We start from the raw sequence: 20,498 nt of genomic DNA, 5'->3' as shown, positions 1-20,498 counted from the left end.
TTGCAAAAATAAACATTGTTTTTAAAACAGCTTTCTGAATTATGCTGTTGGTCAAACAAAGAGATAGTCTAAGCAGGTCACTCAAAACAGACATAGATATTTTCGTAACACCAAAGAGACAAAATTTACCATTTTTGAGAAAAATGTGCCTATGAATGGCTTAAGCCCTGTGCACACTGTACGATTTTGGCCACAATTCTGCCTTCTGAGACAAATTTCAGGAATGCTAAAGGATTTCTGTCATCTTAGGGCAAAATCGTTCAGTGTGACATGTTCACCAACGGCCGATAAATAGTGGCCGATAGGTTACTAAAAGAGGAGAAAGTTTGGTGTGAACTAACTTGCATCACTCTCTCTGCCTAGTTGATCCTGTCTCATGTATCTGTTTGGTTGCCTGTCTCTGCCCGCGTGTCGGGAGTGTGGTTGCCTTCCAGTTTACTCTGCGCTCATCTTCAACAGAGGATTCCTTATCTCTGCCCACGTGTAGGGAGAGTGATTGCCTTCCAGTCTGCTGTGCGCTTGTTCCCTGCACCTCACTACGCTTCAATGGGGATTTGTTACGAATCTGCTCCTGATTACCATGACGCACACACTCGCTTACGAACACACTGTTTATCTCCCCTGCTACTGCAGCCTGAGCTGGGATCTTCATTCTTCATCATCACAGTTGAAGTAGATATTTATTGTTAATAAATCTTTTTAACTGGGTCTCTTTGTCTTGCTCTTGCTGTCTTGACAGAACAATCTAGCCATCTTTTAGCAGGGAGCTTTACTGGGATGTCAGCAGGATCAAATCTTTGCATCTAACCAGGCTCTGGAGATGATGGCGTAGCAGTTCGCTGAGCTCACCTCTGTCATTCAACAACTCCACCAAACCTCCCAATGCTGATCCTACTCAGAAAGCACCCTCACTGGCTCTGGTGTTTCACCACATTTCTGGACACTCAGAGGCTCATATTCCTCCTCCAACCCCATTTTGCAGGTGAGGTGGGATCCTGTAGCACATTCCTTTCACAATGTTCCTTGTTCTTCACGTTACAGCCCTCTGCTTTCCCGTCAGAGACAATGAAGGTGGCTTGCGTAATCACAATCCTCCCAGAAGGGCCGGTGAATAAGGGACCGCCATGTGGGACAATAGACATCCCTGTTGTGCTTCATTTTACACCTTCTTCTTGGAGCTCCGCAGAGTTTTCGACCACTCGGCTCAAGGTCGGGAGGCAGCGAAGATGATCGGCGAGTCTCAGTTTATGCAATCGAGTTCTGCACCCTGGTAACTTCTTGTGAGTGGAATGATCACGCCATATGGGACCGGTTTCTGCATGGGTTTTCTGACAACATCCAGGACAAATCTATCCTTTGGATCTTCCTCCATGCTTTGATGATTTGGTGGATCTGGCAATCCAGGTAGATAAACATCTGGCCCTACGCCGTCGACGCTGCTCTCCACCCACTCAGGCGGCTGGCCATCCAATGCCTACAGAGTTGGACCTATGCAATGCTGATCAACTTGTTCGGATCAGGAAGGGGGATGAGTGGAAGATGGCTTTCAACAAACATAGGGGGCACTTTGAATATTTGATAGTGCTTTTTGGATTTGTCAGTGCCCCTGCAGTCTTCAAGGGGCTCGTAAATGATGTGCTTATAGACATGGTTGATCGCTTTGTGTTTGTTTATATAGATGATATTCTGATATTCTCTCAGAATATCCAGGACCATGTTCAGCACGTCAGGCAGATGCTTTATTGACTGCTAAAAATTGGCTGTTCGTCAAAGTGTGTTTTCATGCACAGTCATTTCCGTTCCTGGGGTTCACCATTTCGTCCGAGGGAGTGCGCATGGACCCTGCCAAGGTCAGAGCCGTCTCTGATTGGCCAACCCCAGTTTCTCGCAAGGCTTTGCAGAGGTTTCTGAGGTTTACTCATTTTTATCTGAGGTTTATTTGGAATTACAGTCAACTCGCCACACCTCCATGATGGATCTCACCTCCACCTGCACTGATTTTTGTTGGTCCCCGCTGGCCAAGGCAGCGTTTTCTAAATTAAAGAAGCGGTTTTCTACCACACCCATTCTTATAACTCCCAACCCTACATGTCAGTTTGTGGTGGAGGTGGAAGCATCTGAGGGTGGTGTCAGAGCAGTCCTGTCCAGTGCTCTTCCTTGGATGGAAAGATGCATTTGTGTGCTTTTTTTTCGCACCACTTAACACCAGCAGAACAGAACTATGACCTCTGTAACATAGAATTGCTGGCAGTCTGTCTGCTTTGGGAGAGTGTCGTCATTGGTTAGAGGGTTCGGGGTACCTTTCGTGGTCTGGACTGATCATAAGAACCTAGAGTACATTCGTAGTGCTAAACTCCTTAACTCTAGACAGGCTCGCTGGGCACTATTTTAATTTAATTCTCTCGTATCACCCGTGCTCTAAAAACATCAAGCCCTACTCTTTGTCTCAATGTTTTGCGGTCGAGACCTCCACCATCCCACCGGATACCATTCTACCTGACACTTGAGTGGTGGGCATGGTATCCTGGGAAGTGGAGGCTAAAGTCTGTGCTGCAGTATGAAACACTGTGTCCACCGCTATGTGCCCAGTGGGTTAGTTGTTTGTTCTGCGATCAGTTCATATGCATGTCCTACATTGGGGTCACTCATCCAACCTCGCTTTCCATCCAGGGGCAACTTGCACCCAGCTGCTCATTAGACAGTGGTTCTGGTGGCTATCGCTTATGCAGGATATACGCCGGTTTGTAGCTGCTTGACAACTGCACGGCAAATAAAACCTCCTGTAACCCCTGGCCGGGCTCCTCCAACCGCTGTCTGTCCCTGCTAGACCCTGGTCGTACATAGCCATGGATTTTGTAACTTGTCTCCCCCCCCTCCCATGGCAGCATGGTCGTTTTGACTTTAGTGGACCAGTTCTCGAAGGTGGCTCGTTTCATTCCCTTGCGAGGGAGACAGTGGTAGCAGTCATAAATCACATCTTCTACATTCATGGCTTCCCTATCGATGTGGTGTCTGATAGTGGGCCCCAATTTGTGTCTCGTTTTTTGGCAGAATTCTGTCGACAGCTGGGGGCAATGGTGAGTTTGTGCTCTGGGTTCCATCCCTAGACAAATAGGCAAGCAGAGTGGGTGAATTAGGAGCTTGAAAAAACCCTGCGCTTTGTGGTCTTTAGTCTACCATTTCTCTCCCTCAAGTTTCGCAGGCGCTGCCAGCATACATTATCAGTGTTAACATGCGATCACTGATTGTTCCCAGGGGAACATTGATCATGTCACTAATTAGCATGCTAGCAGAACCTGGTTCTCTGCTGATTCACTCCCTACTTAATCCCTTCATGCTGTCAGTATCTTTTCTTGATTGTTGTTTGGTGTGAATTAACTTACCTCACTCTCTCTGCCTATTTGGCCCTGTCTCATGTATCTGTTTGGTTGCTCGTCTCTGCCCCTGTGTCGGGAGTGTGGTTGCCTTCCAATTTGATTTATGCTTGTTCAGTGCGCTCACAAATCTTCAACAGAGTATTCCTTGTCTCTGCCCGTGTCGGGAGAGGGATTGCCTTCCAGTCTGCCATGCACTTGTTCCCTGCACCTCACTACATTTCAACGGAGGATTCCACATGAATCTGCTCCTGACTACCTTGACGCACATACTCGCCTTCGAAAATACTGTTCAAGGATTTGCCCATTGCACGGCCATAGCGCAAACTTCTCCCCCACTACTGCAGCTGGTGCTGGGATCTTCATTCTTTGCCAGCACTGTCGAAGTAGATATTTATTGGTAATAAATCCTTTGAACTGTTCCTCTGTTCCCACTTCTATGAAAGAAAGAGTGGACTGAATTCTGGACATCATTCCTTGCCCATTACCACTGAGACTGTGTGTGCTTCTGTTTTTGTATTAGACACTCACCCTGAATGTCAATTTGGTAAATGTATCTAAAAGACCATGGGTGGCCTGGTCTTCCCAGGATTTTTATTATTATTATTTATTTAAAGAATTTTTTTTACCAAAAATCATATGGCAAAATCAATGATGGATTTAATCAGGATTTCTATTTTTGCTGACATATTCTGAGTGATCCTTACTCTACCTTTACAATTTTTTACAAGATGTTTAGTGCTAATGTAACAGTAGCCAGCTGGTACATGCTGTGCAGTGTGTGTAAACCTCACTCTCCTGGCCTCAAGAGGCACACTAGCAACTGACACTAGCAGTTGTAGCCTTTAGCCTCCTTGTTAGCGTGCCCAACTCCCATGCAGGAAGACACTTGTTCAAATCCCCCTCAGAGCAGGTCGAGCAGGTCCGGTTTCACTAATGCAACAAAATGAAGAGAAATGGATGCGTATTTGGAGTGTTTTACTGTAAATGTGGAATTGACACTTTCCCTGCTTACAAACCCCAAAGGGCAGTTCTAAGAGGGAAAATCATGGGCGCCATGTTGTAGTGTTTTTACCATCTGAAGGGCTCAAATTTAACTGCTTCAAAGGGCCTTTCGAAACCAACAATTTCATAGGGTTTAACTGATGGACACTTTCCTCTCAAGCTTTCCGGAACTGGATTATGCGTCATAAATCTGTACAAGGTTTGCAAGTGTAATTTCAATTAATTGTTGCAAAAACGTAATGTAAACTAAGCCAGCTGCACCTGCAAACACATACTGATTCTGTAAACAAAAACCTGTACAACCATTTTTGTCTTTATCCTATAAAAAACTTTTATTATTATTAACTTTAAAAAAAAAAAATGAAATCCCAGGCATGTGATTTTTATTATTATATTTGTTTAACTGATAAGATGTAGAAAATCACTGCCATGTTTTATTTATTTTACAGTTAAAACAGTAAAATTGCTATTTTCTGCCAAGCTTTATAGTTATTTTCAATCATCAGTACACAAAATGCTTACAAAGTAAATGTATGGTCAACATTCACAATTACAACTTATTTTTTACCAACAACTTTTTGCTTCTACCATGATTATTTAATTTATTCACCCCTAAAGAGTTTCCTGTGTAAAACAGGAATAAATGTGTGAGATAATTTCGTAATAACCATCATTCTGACATGACTTAAAGGCAGAATGTTTAGCTGTTGGTATTTTAAACACTTTTCATGCTCTGTGTCTTCTGTAGCAGGACATTGTTAACTAGCCTACTATATGCTTTATCAGTTAATCAGTGTTACAGATAGCTGTTGCAGTCATATGGTAACTTTCTCAAACAGTGTTTCTCTCTTTTTCTCTCCCCCAACCCTTTTCTTCTGTGTTTAGATTACATGTTTGCAGGATTTTTTCGGGGACGATGATGTGTTCATTGCATGTGGTCCTGAGAAGTTCCGTTACGCACAGGATGATTTTGTGTTGGATCACAGTGGTAAGACTTCCACAGCCTTTCTAACCGGTAGGCCCAGCTAAACACTAACTTCATTTCAAACCATTGTCTCTCTTACTGAACTCTAATAAAACCTTTTATCCCTCTGTGAAGAGGAGCGGGGGGTGGCCGGGCCGGGAGGACGTACACCCAGCACTGAATTGTCCTAATCAGCCAGGAGGGGGATAGAGATGAGCCAGAGGCCAGTTCAGAGAGAGAGAGAGAGAGAGAGAGAGAGAGAGAGAGAGCGAGAGAGAGAGAGAGACACGCCACCGCTGTGTGTGCGCATGTCTGTGTGTTTTATATTTCAGTTTCTTTATACCATTACATTTTATGTTGACTACTCAGCCGGTTCCCGCCTCCTCCTTTCCCTTAAGCATAGACCTTACCAATTACACTTGTGCCAAAACCTGGGAAGGAGGAAGGGTGCGCCGTCAAGGAGTCCTTGCCGCTGACAGACGCAGTACAGAGAGCTGAGGGCCAGTCGATGGCGTGTCCAGGGCCGGCGAGCCCGTCTCTCACCTCTCTCTCTGCTTTCTCCTCTCTCTCTCTATCCCCCCCTCTCCCTCGTCCTGATCCCACACCCAGGCACGTGCGGGCAGTCCTGACGTGCCAACACTCCCTCCCTAGAAATGTGGTGTGGGTGGGTCGGGAATAGGTCACAACCCGGAGAATTTCCCAATTTTGTGTGTCGAACATGGTGGGGCCGAGCGGCGTCTGGGAAGAGCGAGGAAACACTGAAAAGTGTTTATTAAATGTCTACATATTTGTCAAGCCGGTCCCAGCTTCCTCCTTTCCCATCCTGGAATTGTTACACCCTCCACTACATAAGGAAAACAACATGAACTTTAATCCAACATACTTTATGACTGTTTTAAATGTAGTAATTTTAGATTTTTTTTTTATCTTCACGTAGTTTGCAGGGTTTACATGAGAGTATTATCTCATTTATAGCCTATTATTTAATGGTAACAATTTACATTAACATTCCCTTTGTAAAGGGTTTATAAAGGGGTTCATTAATAATTAATAACTCATCTACAAAGGCATTCAAATAATGTATGTGCAGTTATAACATAATGAATCAAAAGGGTGACTTTCATGCAAAACTTGCCAAATAGTGTGAATAAAGGTACTTGTTCATGATTTTGATTAAAATAAGTATGAACATGTCGTAATTCATCATTTATGTAACGATCCAGCTAAAAAAGACTAGTATAGTGATTAAAAGGTGCTGTGTCTTACACGGTATTCTGCAGGTCTTCATGCTCAAACGCATCATTGTTTGACAATTCTAATTTCTTAATTTTTTTTGTAAAAGGATTGTTCACAAATCTTTAATTGTATTGGCTATTTTTGAACTAACTTCAATCGTACCTTATAAAGCTTTAAGATTAATATATTAACCTTGTAACCTCAGAAAGGGTCCCTTAATGAAAAATAGACACCTATGTTGCTTATCCATGAGTTAACCATGAACTATTTATTAGCAACATTATTAACCTATGAAAATGTACTTCATATTTTAATAAGGTATCAACATTAGCAAGCGGAAAGTGTACATTAATGTAAAGTGAACAACTGTTAACCATTTATTGAGTTACAAACGTTCGTAAATGAACATGTGTAGTTAATGTAAAGTGAACACCTGTGAACCATTTATTAATGAGTTACAATTAATGTCAAGTTCAGAAGACATCTCAATCAGGTCATTGCTTATCTAAACATAATTAACAAGCACCGTTTGGCAACTTTTACAGGATGCATTAAGAGTAATTGAATAAATATACATCCCATGTTGTTTATAATTTTCTGCACTCCTCCAAAAGAGTGACAAGTTGCCCTTTGTATACTGTATCATTAGCATTACTCTTTCCTGTACTGCAGTTACATTTGCACACATCATTGCATTTTCAGTCTCTTTCACAATCTGAACACTTCTATATTAAAATAAACATTCTGCAAAGTATTACTGTACTGTAGTTCATTCATGCATACAGAGTGTTTTTTCTTGCTTCTCACTGGCAGCTCCAAATTCCTGCATTTCTATCCACAATATTCTTTTTTTTTTTTTTTTTATTGCTTAATGAACAACAGTGGATAAAACAAAACAATAGTTATAACCAGACACGCATAGGGGATATAGTACAATACTTTACATACAACTATACATATTCTTACAAAAAATTATTATATATATTTTAAATGTTGTATACAAGTTAGCTTATATTATATTAATTATAGAATAATGTGAACCATGGTTTTTATTGTTACTTTGCTTGGGAAATTTCATTTACATAAAGCAAGAGTTAAGTTTTATGGTATGGTCAACTATGGGAGAACCATACAGTCCAAGAACAAAGTCATGTATTCTTCTAACACAATTGTTTTATGAAGTACATCAAATATTAATAACAAAATCTGTGTCCAAAGATCCTTAGAATATTTACATGCACAAAATAAATGTATAAGAGTTTCAGGCTCAATTTTACAAAAATAACACAGTGGTGAAATATCTTCCTTAAATGTATTAAGAAAAACATTGCAAAGGTAGTATATATGCAGAACTTTAAAATGTATTTCCATGTATTCTTTAATATAAAGTGAACACCTGTGAGCCATTTATTAATGAATTACACCTAATTTTTCCTAATTGGGGATATAAAACTGCAAGGAATTACTCTGAGCCAAACAATGCTTTATTCAATTAATTTTAAATTGTTATTAATAGTACTAAAATCAAGAAAATGAAACCCACCCTCAGATTAGCTCCTAATATTGATTTCTTTTTACATACTCTGTTTTGTTCTTCCACATAAACTCATATAAAACTCTGTCAACTGCTGAGCACATCCCAGGACTAAAGTAAAGAGGAAGTGCTGGATCATAGTCATAGACATTACAATAATGAATATAGGGTACAACACATATATGTAGGATAATAACACAACAACTTTTAATCTCTATACTCGTCTATTTTTGCTGGATCATTACATAAATTATGAATTATGACATTTCATGGTTTTGATTAAAATAAGTATGAACAAGTACCTTTATTAAGCATTTATGACATGTGAATTAAAAATGTATTTTTTTGAAAGCCCTTTTGATTCATATTGTTATAACTGCATGTACATTATTTATAATGCATTTGTGGATAAGTTATTAATCATTAATTAATCTGTCCCTTTATACAGGGACAGATTATGACTTGCAATGGCCCCGGGGGCCAATTATCTCATATGCCCCCCTCCAAAAGTTGTTGACCGGGTGGTGGGGTTGGTGTGTTTTCCAATCGTTGTTGAGCATGGTGTGTGTGTGTGGGGTGGGGGTGTTTTCGAGCAGGGGGATTGCCAAACTGGATTGTGCAACCTTAAAGTCCAGGGCACCCCTGGCAGTCAAGGGCCCCTGGTAGGCAAGGGCCCCTTGGCACTAGCCCCATTGGCCCGGTCGGTAATCCATCCCTGCCTTTATAAACCCTTTACAAAGGGGAAGTTAATGTGAAGTTTTAACTATTTAATTGTTAATGTGAATGACTTATGATCTGCACATGACAACCTACAATATAATTGCTTGTTAAATGGATAGTTTACCCAGAAATGAAAAGTATCTTATTATTTACTCACTCTCATGCCATCCCAGATGCGTATGACTTTCTTTCTTCTGCTGAACACAAATTCAGTTTACGAAAAATGTCTCAGGGGGCCTGGGTAGATCAGCAAGAATTGATGCTGACTATCACTCCTGGAGTCACGAGTTTGAATCCAGGGTGTGCTGAGTGGCTCCAACCAGGTCTCCTAAGCAACCAAATTGTCCCAGTTGCTATGGAGGGTATAGTTACATTGGGTTCTCGCTCTCAGTGAGGTGCGTGGAAAGTTGTGCATAAATCGCTGAAAGTAGCATGAGCCTTGCGTGCTGTGAGTCTCCACAGTGTCATGGAAAACAAGCCACGTGATAAGATGCGCAGATTGACTGTCTCAAAAGTGGAGGCAACAGAGACTTGTCCTCCCCCACCTGGACTGAGGTGAGTAACCGCGCCACCATGAGGACCTACTAAGTAGTGAGAATTGAGCATTCCAATTTGGGAGAAAATAGGATAAAAAAATAAAGAAAAATAAATAGAAAAGAAAAATATCTCAGCTCAATAGGTCCATACAATGCAAGTGAATGGTGGCCAGAACTTTGAAGATCCAAAAAGCATACATAGGCCGCATAAAATGTAATTCACATGACTTAAAAATCCATAACTTTAGAAGCGATATGATAGGTGCGGGTGAGAAACAGATAAATATTTAAGTTCTTTTTTTATAAATATTCACTTTCACTTCCACATTCATCTTTTGTTTTTGGTGATTCACTTTCTTCTGCATTTATCAGAACCAGAATCAGCTTTATTACCAAGGATGCTTACACATACAAGGAATTTGTCTCAGTGACAGGAGCTTCCAGTGCACAGCAATACAAAAACAGCAGCAAGACATAGATAATTATACAAAATTATAAAAAATTATTATACACATACGTACATACACACACATTATACACATACATAGTGCAATTCTAATTCAAATATGTTATCTGTTATGTACAGTGCAAAATACAAATCTGTTTTGTACACTGCAAATGTTTTATTTATTTTTCCTGTGGAATAAAATGGCAGAAGGGGTAGATGTGTTGGATAAATATAAAAAAGACTAAACGGTGTATTGCACATAATTGTTGCTCAATTTGGCAATTTTAACTGTTCATGAGATGGATAGCCGGATGGAAAAAACTGTTCCTGTGCCTGATGGTTCTGGTGCTCTGAAGCGTCGGCCAGAAGGCAACAGTTCAAAAAGTTAATGGGCTGGGTGAGTGGGGTCTAGAGTGATTCAATGACTGCGTGAGACTGTGACAGACTCAATGACTGCTGAGTAGATCTGTATCAGCAGCGCCTGTGGTTGGTGAAGGAAGTACATCCTCTGCCTGGCCTTTTTCACAATAGAGTCAATGTGTGTCTCCCACTTCAGGTGCTGTGAGATGGTAGTGCCCAGGAACATGAATGACTCCACTGCTACCACAGTGCTGTCTAGAATGGTGAAGGGGTCAGTTTTGGGGTGTTTTTCCTAAAGTCCACAATCATCCACCGTTTTGAGCTGAAGTCCACAAAAAGGATCCTTGCATATGTTCCTGGTCTGCCCAGATGTTATAGGATATGATGCAATCCCATGTTGACTGCATCATCCACAGACCTGTTTGCTCGATAAGCAAATTGAAGGGGATCTAGAAAGGGTCCAGTCATTTTCTTAATTTGGGCAAACACCAGTCTCTGAAATGACTTCATGACCACAGATATCAGAGCGACAGATTTGTAGTCATTAAGTACTATGATTTTTAATTTTTAATTTAATTTTTTTATCATTACAGGGATAATGATTGAGCATTTGAAGCAGCATGGGACTGCTATTGAACAGATCTATTGAAGTGTGAGGATGGGGGCCAGTTGGTTAGCACAGGATCGAAGGCATGCTGGTGAGACGCCATCTGTGCCTGAAGCCTTCCTCATCTTTTGTTTCTTAAAAAACCCGGCACACATCATCTTCACAGATCTTAAGTGTAGGTTGAGTAGCGGGGGTGGGGGGGGGCGGGGTTGTAGGAGGTGTTGGTGTTTGTGTGAAGTGAAGGACAGAGTGGGTGTTAGGTGTGGGATTGGGCCTTTCAAATCTGCAGTAGAACACATTCAGGTCGACAGCCAGATGTTGGTCCACCACAGGGTTGGGGGTAGGAATCATTTAATTTGTGAGTTGTTTCATGCCACTCCACACTGATGCAGGGTCATTAGCTGAAAACTTATTTTCCAGCTTCTCAGAGTAACTTCTTTTAGCCCCTCTGATTTCCCTATTCAGTGTGTTTCTGGCCTGATTATACAAGACTTTATCCACACCCCTGTAAGCATCCTCTTTGGCATGACGAAGCTGTCTGAGTTTTCATGTAAACCATGGTTTATTATTATTGAATGATAAATAAGTCCTAGTAGGAATGCACATATCCTTACAAAAACTGATATACCTTTTGAACCTTCAAAGTTCTGGCCATCATTCACTTTCATTGTATGGATCTACAGATATGAAATATTCTTCTAAAAGTCTTTGTTTGTGTTCAGCAGAAGAAAGAAAGATATACACATCTGGAATGGCATGAGGGTTAGTAAAAGATGAGAGAATTTTTTCATTTTTGGGTGAACTATCCCTTTAAAGGGAAACGTGCTATGATTTTAAAGATCAAGTGTGTAATTTCTGTGCCACTATTGTCAACAAAATAAATTGTAGAAATAATGTTTTCAAACCAGTTTCCCTAACACTCCACTAATCTGCCATTGGTCAACAAACCAGTAGTCCTGGCACAAACTCATTCCATTGGTTGTCTCAGGCTGGTCAGGATTGCTTAAACAGCAATATTTTTAAATCAACTTACAAACGGCTACTTGTAGTTGAAATATACTGGATATTAAACTGGAATAGGACAAAGTATTTTAACATTTAAAAAAATTACACACGTCACCTTTGAATAATATCCTTATCCAAATGGGATCATTCATTCACTTACTGGGTTATGAAAATTTATCATTTTTCCAGATTGATCAAAAAAGCTTAGACAAGAGGCCAAATGGTTACCTCATAGGCAGGGTTGGGGAGTAACAGAATACATGTAAGGGGATTACGTATTTAATATACAAGTAACTGTATTCCACAACAGTTACAATTTAAATCATTGGTAATTAGAATACAGTTACATTCAAAAAGTATTTTGATTGCTGAAGAGATTACTTTGCATTTTATTGTCATTTGTTTAATTTAATATTTAGTCCTTTCAGATGGAAAACATTTATACATATAAATTATGCAATCCAAAGTGCATTTGAACAGCTGTGAAACAATTTCTTATGATATGTTACATTCATACAAGCAGACAGAGAAGTAAGTTTGGAGCGGGGGAAATAGAAATAAACCTTGTGTAAACTGTCAACTTTATGCTAAGATAAGATGCTATTTCTAGCCATTTTACCTGCACGTTACTAGACACGATCATATTTTTTTTATCAAGAAAATTCACGTTGGATCATAGTTTCTTTTTTTCTAGTAAGACCTTTGACATTTGAGCAAAATTTTATTTTTGTATTGTTTTCCTGTAAAAATATAAAAAAATCCTTTAAACAAAATCTATTTGATTAATCTTGTTTTAGAAACAACACTGCATAAGGTTAGGTTTTTCAGAGAATGTATTTTTTATGTGTATTTTGTCTTACTGTACTGGCAGAGTGTTTATAGTCAAAACAAGTGAAAAATCTACCAGTGCTGAAGAAGTAATCCAAAGTATTTAGAATATGTTACTGACCTTGAGTAATCTAACAGAATACGTTACAAATTACATATTACAGCATGTGTTCTGTAATCTGTAGTGGAATACATTTCAAAAGTAACCCTCCCAACCCTGCTCATAGTAGGTGTCCTTGTTATCAGAAGTTCATCACATTGTTCAATGTGCAGTTTGTGTTTGTCTACTGGTGAACATAATAGTGCAGGTGGGAAGTGAAGAAAGTCTCTTTGAACCACATCCTTCTTGCGGCAATTAAATTTGAGATAAAAACATTAGAGTTTGTCTATAATTTGTATCCTGCTTTGATGAAACACTTCCAGTTATTGTAGCATTTACCACACATGCACTGTGATGATGGATTTATAGCTGTGTGAATTTAGTTCAGCTGCTTGTCATTATGTCCTAGTTCTTCTCCACTGCTCCACTTAAACTAAGTAGGACTTTTCCAAAAATATGAAGAAAATTATGCCTGACATTATTTACTGCTCATCCTCTTCTTTCTGCAGCACAAGAAAAAAGTCTTGAAATTTCAAGCCCATCAGATTTCTAAATCTCCTGTAATTAAAGATCTCATTACATGTTTGTAACAGTTAAAGGTGGGCAAGGAGGAGGCTGGAACCAGATGAACAATAAATGTAAAGCTTAATGATATAAATGAACTTAAAACAACATAAAACATAACAGAACAGACACACATGCAGCGCGGCAGCGTGCATCTCTCTCTCTCTCTCTCGAACCGGCGCTTCCGGCTTGTCCCCTTCCCAGCTGATTAGCTGGTGTCCCCACAGCCCGGCCCAGCCCTCCTCCTCGTCACAGTGTCTCACAGAATCTGCTGTTAAATGCTTATGTTAAGCCACATGAAAAAGATTCGCTGGGCAATAACAGCATTTAAATAATACCGTTCAGCATGTTTTATCTTTGCCACTCAATGATCTGGCGCTCATCAGCTAATTTATCATTGCGGGATTAACAGTTGCCGTGTAATCGACAGGACAGATCGGGCCCAGCCACTGCTGTACTAAATTAGTCATTCTTAAAAATAAAAAATGTTGTAAAGTTCAGCACCCACACTGCTCTCATTAAAGAGATGGGCTGTTCTCATAGGCCTTAATGGCCAGGCAATTTAATTACGCCTCTGTAGAGCACTTCACAGTCAAAATTGGAATATGTCTGCAGATGTCTTTTAACCACTCCTATAAGCCTTTAAATATCTTTTAACTGTGTGTAGAGAAATCTGGTATTCAAACATTCCCTTTAAATTCTTAAAGGGACAGTCCACCAGAAAAATAAAAAGAAAAGAAAATTGTTTCATATGACTTTCGTAAATTCGGTGGAACACAAAATGATTTTTTTAAGACTATGCTGGCAAGTCTTTTCCATGTAATGGAAGTGAATGAGGACCAGGGCTTTCAAGCTCCAAAATGACAAAAAAGCACCAGAAAATTGTCAGAAAAGTGGTCCATATGACTCATGCACAATTCCAAGCCTTCTGAGGTCAATTTAAGTATTTATTCACTGGTAATCTTGCCTCCGGTGAGCTGTTAACTGTTGCGACCAGATCATTGAGTCAGTAAGTTGAAAACCAAATCATTCAGAGTAATCTGGGTTTGGAATAACATGGGGTGAATAAATAATTACAATATTAGATTTTTTTGGAAAACTATCCCTTATATACAGTATATCTAAATCATATACTAGAATGATTGGGTTCTGTATGTGATTTGGTTTGTGTGTACACAGACACTGTATGTTTCTGCCTGTGTGTTTATTGTACTGTATTCAATAAGCAAATGATGGGAGAAATAACTGATTTTCAAACACAGGCAGACTTATACAATTAGTCAGAGGTTAATCTTGGAATAATGACAATAATTGCTCTTAATTGTTCTTGCGACTTTGTAAAAGCTCTGAAACCACAGATTCATTACCACTCAGCCCGTTATCCCCAGAAAGCCTTTAAAACCCTTTAAATAAAACTGTTATTATAAGACATTAAGTACATAATCCCCTCCTAATTAATAGTGTGTGCTGTTTCTGCTGAATTTTTGCAGAGTGTCAGGTACTCAAGTCCTCTTATTCTCCTCGTTCTGGTGCCCCTGTGAGATACTCTGGTAATAAAAGTCCAGGGCTGACTCGCCGCAGCAAATCTCCTGGATCTGGTGAGGATACAGTGCACCATCAGTGTAGTTACAAACATGAAAACAGAGTCACAGAATACTGGATGAAAATGAGTACAGATTGGATAAAACATTCAAACATGCAGTGGCCCAAAAAAGAATTTGGACAGTCAAACCACACTTAAAAGTTTATGTCATTGCGTTAGATAACAAAATATTAGCATTTTCTTTTTTAAATGTCCATTAAAAGTTTCTCAGTAGTTCTCAATAATAGAAGAGGTCAACCATCATATGTTTGCTGATGCCACTTGGTTTGATGTTTTTTTATCAAGCTAAGCAATTAACTTTTACCTTTATAATAAGTTTTTTTTTTATATAAATAAAGGTTGGAAAGAGTGACATACACTGAATTTCTGACCTGGATTATGTCTCTCATTTTCCTCCCACACCTGTCGGGAACATTCTGCTCATTTCCATTGTATGGTTTTTCTTACCCCTACTCACTTGCTTTCTCCTCCCTCTACAGTGAGAAGAACTGCAGGACACATCTCTACAAGCAGTCAGTCTCCAGTCAAATCACCAAGTAAGTTTAATTGGTAAAACCACTTCCTTAAAAAAGGGGACATTATACAATTCTTCCTAGCTTATGGGATAGTTCACCCAAAAATAAAAATTCTCTCATCATTTACTTACCCAGATTTGTATGACTTTCATTCTTCTGCTGAACATAAATAAAGATTTTTAAAAGAAGAGTTAGGCTCTGTAGGGCCATACAACGCAAATGAATGGTGGCCAGATATTTTGGCCAGATATTTTAAGTTCCAAAAATCACATTTAGGCAACATAAATGTTATCCGTAAGAGTCCAGTAGATTGATATTTGTCTTCTAAATAGATGCTATCATGAGTGAGAAACAGATCAATAATTAAATTCTTCTTTAATTATGAATCTCCACCTTCACTTTAAAGGACATTAAAGTAATTTACTATATATCTATCTATCTATCTATCTATATATATATTAGTCAATTGAGTTAATGAACAGGCATGGTATTTTTATCGTAGGCACTTAAAAATACTGTTAATACTTCTAGATACCTTATTATCTAAATTGTTTCGATTTTTAGAATTAACCGGTTAAAATGTATAACACTGCGTGTATGCTGTGTAAAAATGCGGTTCAATTTTCACATTGATCTAAAAAAAACAGCAGACGGGCTGAATGAAAATGCAAATTCGCTCTCTCACAGTAATATAGCTGTTACCCTGGTAACGCCTGTACACAAAGCTGCCCTGCGCTTATAAACACTACTTTATTAGTGTTATGCTGGGTGTGGAAGCAGGACAAGACAGACAGAGGTGCGGATCCAAACGCGGTATTTTATTTAAGATAAACAAATAAGAAATAAAAGGTAAACACAAAGAAAAGTCCACGAGGGGAAAACAGGAAACTGATGCACAACGAAACAGATATAAACACGATGAAACAAACTCTGAACTCGGGTAGGGAACACGGACCAGGCTTGACAACATGCAAGAAACGAAAACGATCGACAGAGACTAAAAAAGAACCAGGGTTTAAATACACAGACAGTGGAGACTGAACGAGACACAAGTGAAAACAACGATGAGTGCAGGCAGTGGGGGAGGCCGGCAATTGTGGGAAATGTAGTTTAACACACGGACAGTGAGACTCAGGGCGGACAACAGGGAAAACGTGACATGGATCGGGATCGGTGACGGGTGAAACGGAAAACAAGGAAACGTGAAATAAACGTGATAGTGAAACAGAGAACATAGGGCAGACAACACAGGAACGTAACAATTAGATATTGTATCGAGGTAAGATGAAAAGAAAATGCCATCAAAACTTTTCTGAAGACAGTCAGTTCCCTTCAGTGATACATTTATATAAAATAATCATAAAGGTATTGCATTCAAGTTAAAGTCTTCAGAAGTCATCACTATGAGAGCACTTGGATTTCGTCACAAGTCATCCTGTATGTTTTATACTACTTGTCCCGTTGGCACACACATTTAGAGGCAATGTCGGGTCATTTCAAACTTGTCGCGCTACAAAACATGAGATTAATCGTGAATCATTTTAATTTACTGACAACCCTCAAACATTTGAACAGTAATTTTACATATTAATCTTTCTGGATAATGAAATTATTTACTTACCTTTCCTTGTGGTTTTTGAAATGTCTGATGAAATTCAAGGTTGTGGTGGTTGTATCGTATATTTTTGCATTGCATATTTTCATACCTTTTTTATTCACACGGTCCAATTCGAAATCTTTATATCCAAAGGATATTATTTTGGTAACTCGACAATCATCTGTCATTTTGTCACGTTGTAAGCGCAGGGTTAACTGCGCAGATGCAGATCAGTGGTGCTGGCGGGCTTACATTTTTGCATATGAATTGATTGATTTGGCAATATTTTTTTAAACACATTTCGTTACTGTTTATAATAAGTTATTGAAAATAATAATAAAAAACATTCAAGTCATTGTTGAGTCATGCAGTTCAAGTCAAGTCTCGAGGCGCTGGTTCTCAAGTCAAAGTCAAGAAATGTTCTTCATTTAGTCAAGCAAGTCACAAGTACTTAAATTTGCGACTCGAGTCAGACTCGAGTCAAGTCATGTAACTCGATTCCCCCACCCTGACAATTAAAATTAAGCCATTCATAGGTTAATTCTACCAAAATGCGTAAAAAATGTGGTGCTATCAGAATACTGTTTTGTCTGTTTGAGCATCCAAATCAGCCCCAAATATAGTAACATCGGCTCAATCAATTGTGAGAATTTGGGTGGCACTATCTGTTTCTTTGACCAAGGGGGAGTGTTCTGGAAAGTTAAAAAAAATTCATTATTTTTGCAATTCCATGTATTCTAGCTCCAAAATTAGCCATACTTTAGTTTTACATGACAATTCACCACCCTTTCTTTGACTCCTTGTATTAAATTGGCTGTTTTTGCTGCTGTACTTTTAAGAGTTCTACAAGTAAATGACCTATTTTATGATAGGGTAACCTCTTTAAATATAAAATAGGTAACAACCCCCTTGTCAAGTGGATGCATAATGAATAGACTTTAATCATATGAAAATGGTTACTGTCATATGTTAATGTGCAGATATTAACCCTTTAATCATACCCATTTCCCATTACATTATTAAGTTACAACATAAATTACCATGCAAGTTCTTGTTGAAATCTACCATCAGTAAGACGAACCAGATTTAAAAGCGAATTGTCCAGACATCTAACAAGAGAAGCAGGCACATAAGCTTCTTCAGAGGAATTTTTCAGCATGATGTTGAATTGACCTAAAGAACATTCATCTGTGGATGAGCTGTATGTGACCTCTTGCCCTTCCGTGCAGCATTGAATCGTGCTAGTATCTCTCCTCCATGGCTTTCCTAATCCATTAGTTAGTCTAGAAAGCTATTTAAAACTCTCTCGCCGACCACTGTCCCAAACCCTTGTATCCACACACTCTAATCTAAGTGGACCTGCCAATTGGATGTGTATGCTAAATGCAGACATCCTCGTCTGCTTTCTGCTTAGACTGGCTACTGCAGTATACATTCCCCCTAAATTCCTGTGCCCCTGAATTATAAGGGCTTCATCACATGCCCGTAGAGAAATCTGTTCATGCCACCATCAAAGCACCCAGCAGGAAACACCAAAGCAGCTTTTCTATGAAGTTGCACTCCCTACTGAGTCTGACGCAGATCGGATTCACTCTAGAAACTCTGCTTTTATTGGTAGAATATATGAGAAATGAACCATGAAATGATTATTTGTTGGATTGTATAAGGCTGAAATGGCCTTTTCACACTTATCTTTGCTGAGCCTTTCTTACGCTATGTGTACGTTTTGGCGTTATAGAGTTGGGCTCGGGTGAGTGAGACTGCTGATCTTATGCTGAACACACAACCACTGAGCGATGGATGTGTTCAGTGGTGTTGGCGACAAGGTCGTCATCATGAGAGGGGAAAACCAGGACATTGTTCTTGGTCTTATGACAGTTAGAGAGGCCCACTAAGATCCTCTGTGGAATAACCAACTCATTGGGACCCATGCAATTTCATTTCATTCAAGTTCAGTTGCCCTGGAATTGAGCTTAGAGTAAACAGACTGATCACACAGATCACTTTTAATAAGCTTCTTCAGAGGAATTTTCCAGCTTGCTGTTTAATTGACCTAAAGGACATTCATCTGTGGATAAGCTGCACTTAAGAAAATGGTTTATTCCAGAGTTTTTGCAGAAAGTGTCATTCTGAAACATCATGTAAACTAGAACGCTGATTTCCTTGCACCGCTCAAGGGATTAAGAGAAAGCAGTTTAACACATCCAGGTTTCTCCTGGAGAGCATGGCTTATCTGGCCATTTATACATATGAGCTGTGCTTTAACAGGTTTTTGATGAGTGTGCATTAGCGTTGAACAGACTTGATAACTAACTTCATATGATGGAACCCAACAACAAGTCAACAGAGTTGAAAGAATTCAAACTTTCTGGAAGGACAGTGGGAAAATCACATACACTATAAACTATACCCATTTATATACAGCAATGTAAAATACAGACTGTCACTTATGTTTGCGTATATGCACTGGTATATTGGGGAATCCCAGAGTTTTATATAAGAGGGAACCCCCACTCTTGCTGCACAATTCTGCTGCAGATCAATTCTGGAATATCTGGAAATAAAGCAAAGCAATGGGAATAAAACTTGTGATCTCCAGTTTCTGGGTGAAATGTCCGAAGAGTGGTGCCAAAAACGAGTTGTATTTTTAGTTGTAAAATATGTAATGCAGTCAACAGAAATGCATAATTTATTAACCTGTTTCATGTGTCTATTGTACTGTATTCAATATGTAAATGATGGAAGAAATAACTTATTTTCAAACACAGTCAGACTTATACAATTAGTCAGATGTTAACCTTGGAATAATGACAATAATTGCTCTTAATTATTCTTGCAACTTTGTAATTTTTTCAAAAACAACTTATTAACACGTCATCAGTAGCACTAGAAAGAAATGTGTTCACCCTTACAAAAATCAAGAGTTCACATTGATAACAAACTATATAGGTTTCAGTATAAATTAAAAGACCACTGTCCGTTGGGTAAGAAGACAAATAAGAGCCAACAAAACATTACTTAGTGTATCTTTAAAGTGTTGGAGTTGGCAGTCAATATCATCTGATTAATTGGAAATGTCTTATCCAACATCTTAATCAAATAATTCAGCACTGTTACTGATGCCTTATACAGTATCTGTGTAACAGAAGGCAAGGAGTATAAGAAGTAATATGTCCTGTTTTCTCTCTCTCTATCTCTCTCTCTCTCTCTCTCTCTCTCTCTCTCTCTCTTCCTGTCTCTTTTTTCAGTAAATGGAGTACTCAACAACCAAATTACTACCCCCAAATCCGGCAAATCCTCCAGCTCCTCACCGACCAGCCCCCGCAGCATGCGCAACTTCAAGGTAAACCTGTTGACATGGCAACAGGCTTCCTCTGTGCCACTAATCATATTACTGGCAAAACATCCATAGTTTTAGAATAGAGTTTTTATCAAGTTAAAAATAAGATCAGGCATCTGGATGCTGACTCATGGATGACAGCATGAAAACACTCTCAATCTT

At 39.1% G+C, this 20,498-nt stretch overlaps 1 protein-coding gene across 4 annotated transcripts in view; it reads left to right on the top strand.

Annotated features, from left to right (window-relative positions):
• The window catches only part of LOC127643433 (serine/threonine-protein kinase DCLK2-like), an 86,506-nt gene that overhangs the window by 32,205 nt on the left and 33,803 nt on the right, over nucleotides 1–20,498 (top strand). For 2 of the 4 annotated variants that reach the window (XR_007970518.1, XM_052126182.1), the window contains exons 3-6: nucleotides 5,265–5,394; nucleotides 14,772–14,879; nucleotides 15,364–15,420; nucleotides 20,245–20,339. Coding sequence is in view for 3 of the 4 variants with exons in the window: in XM_052126182.1 (XP_051982142.1) it covers nucleotides 5,265–5,394; nucleotides 14,772–14,879; nucleotides 15,364–15,420; nucleotides 20,245–20,339 (390 nt within the window). In the remaining variant the exon portion in view is untranslated. The remainder of the gene's footprint in view (nucleotides 1–5,264; nucleotides 5,395–14,771; nucleotides 14,880–15,363; nucleotides 15,421–20,244; nucleotides 20,340–20,498) is intronic. The other 2 variants (XM_052126183.1, XM_052126184.1) reach the window with 2 other exon arrangements.

This window comes from Xyrauchen texanus, chromosome 5 (genome assembly GCF_025860055.1).
Source record: "Xyrauchen texanus isolate HMW12.3.18 chromosome 5, RBS_HiC_50CHRs, whole genome shotgun sequence".
Lineage (NCBI taxonomy): Eukaryota > Metazoa > Chordata > Actinopteri > Cypriniformes > Catostomidae > Xyrauchen > Xyrauchen texanus.
The sequence above is the reverse complement of the archived record's forward strand: the minus strand, read 5'-3'. Positions and strand labels throughout refer to the sequence as shown.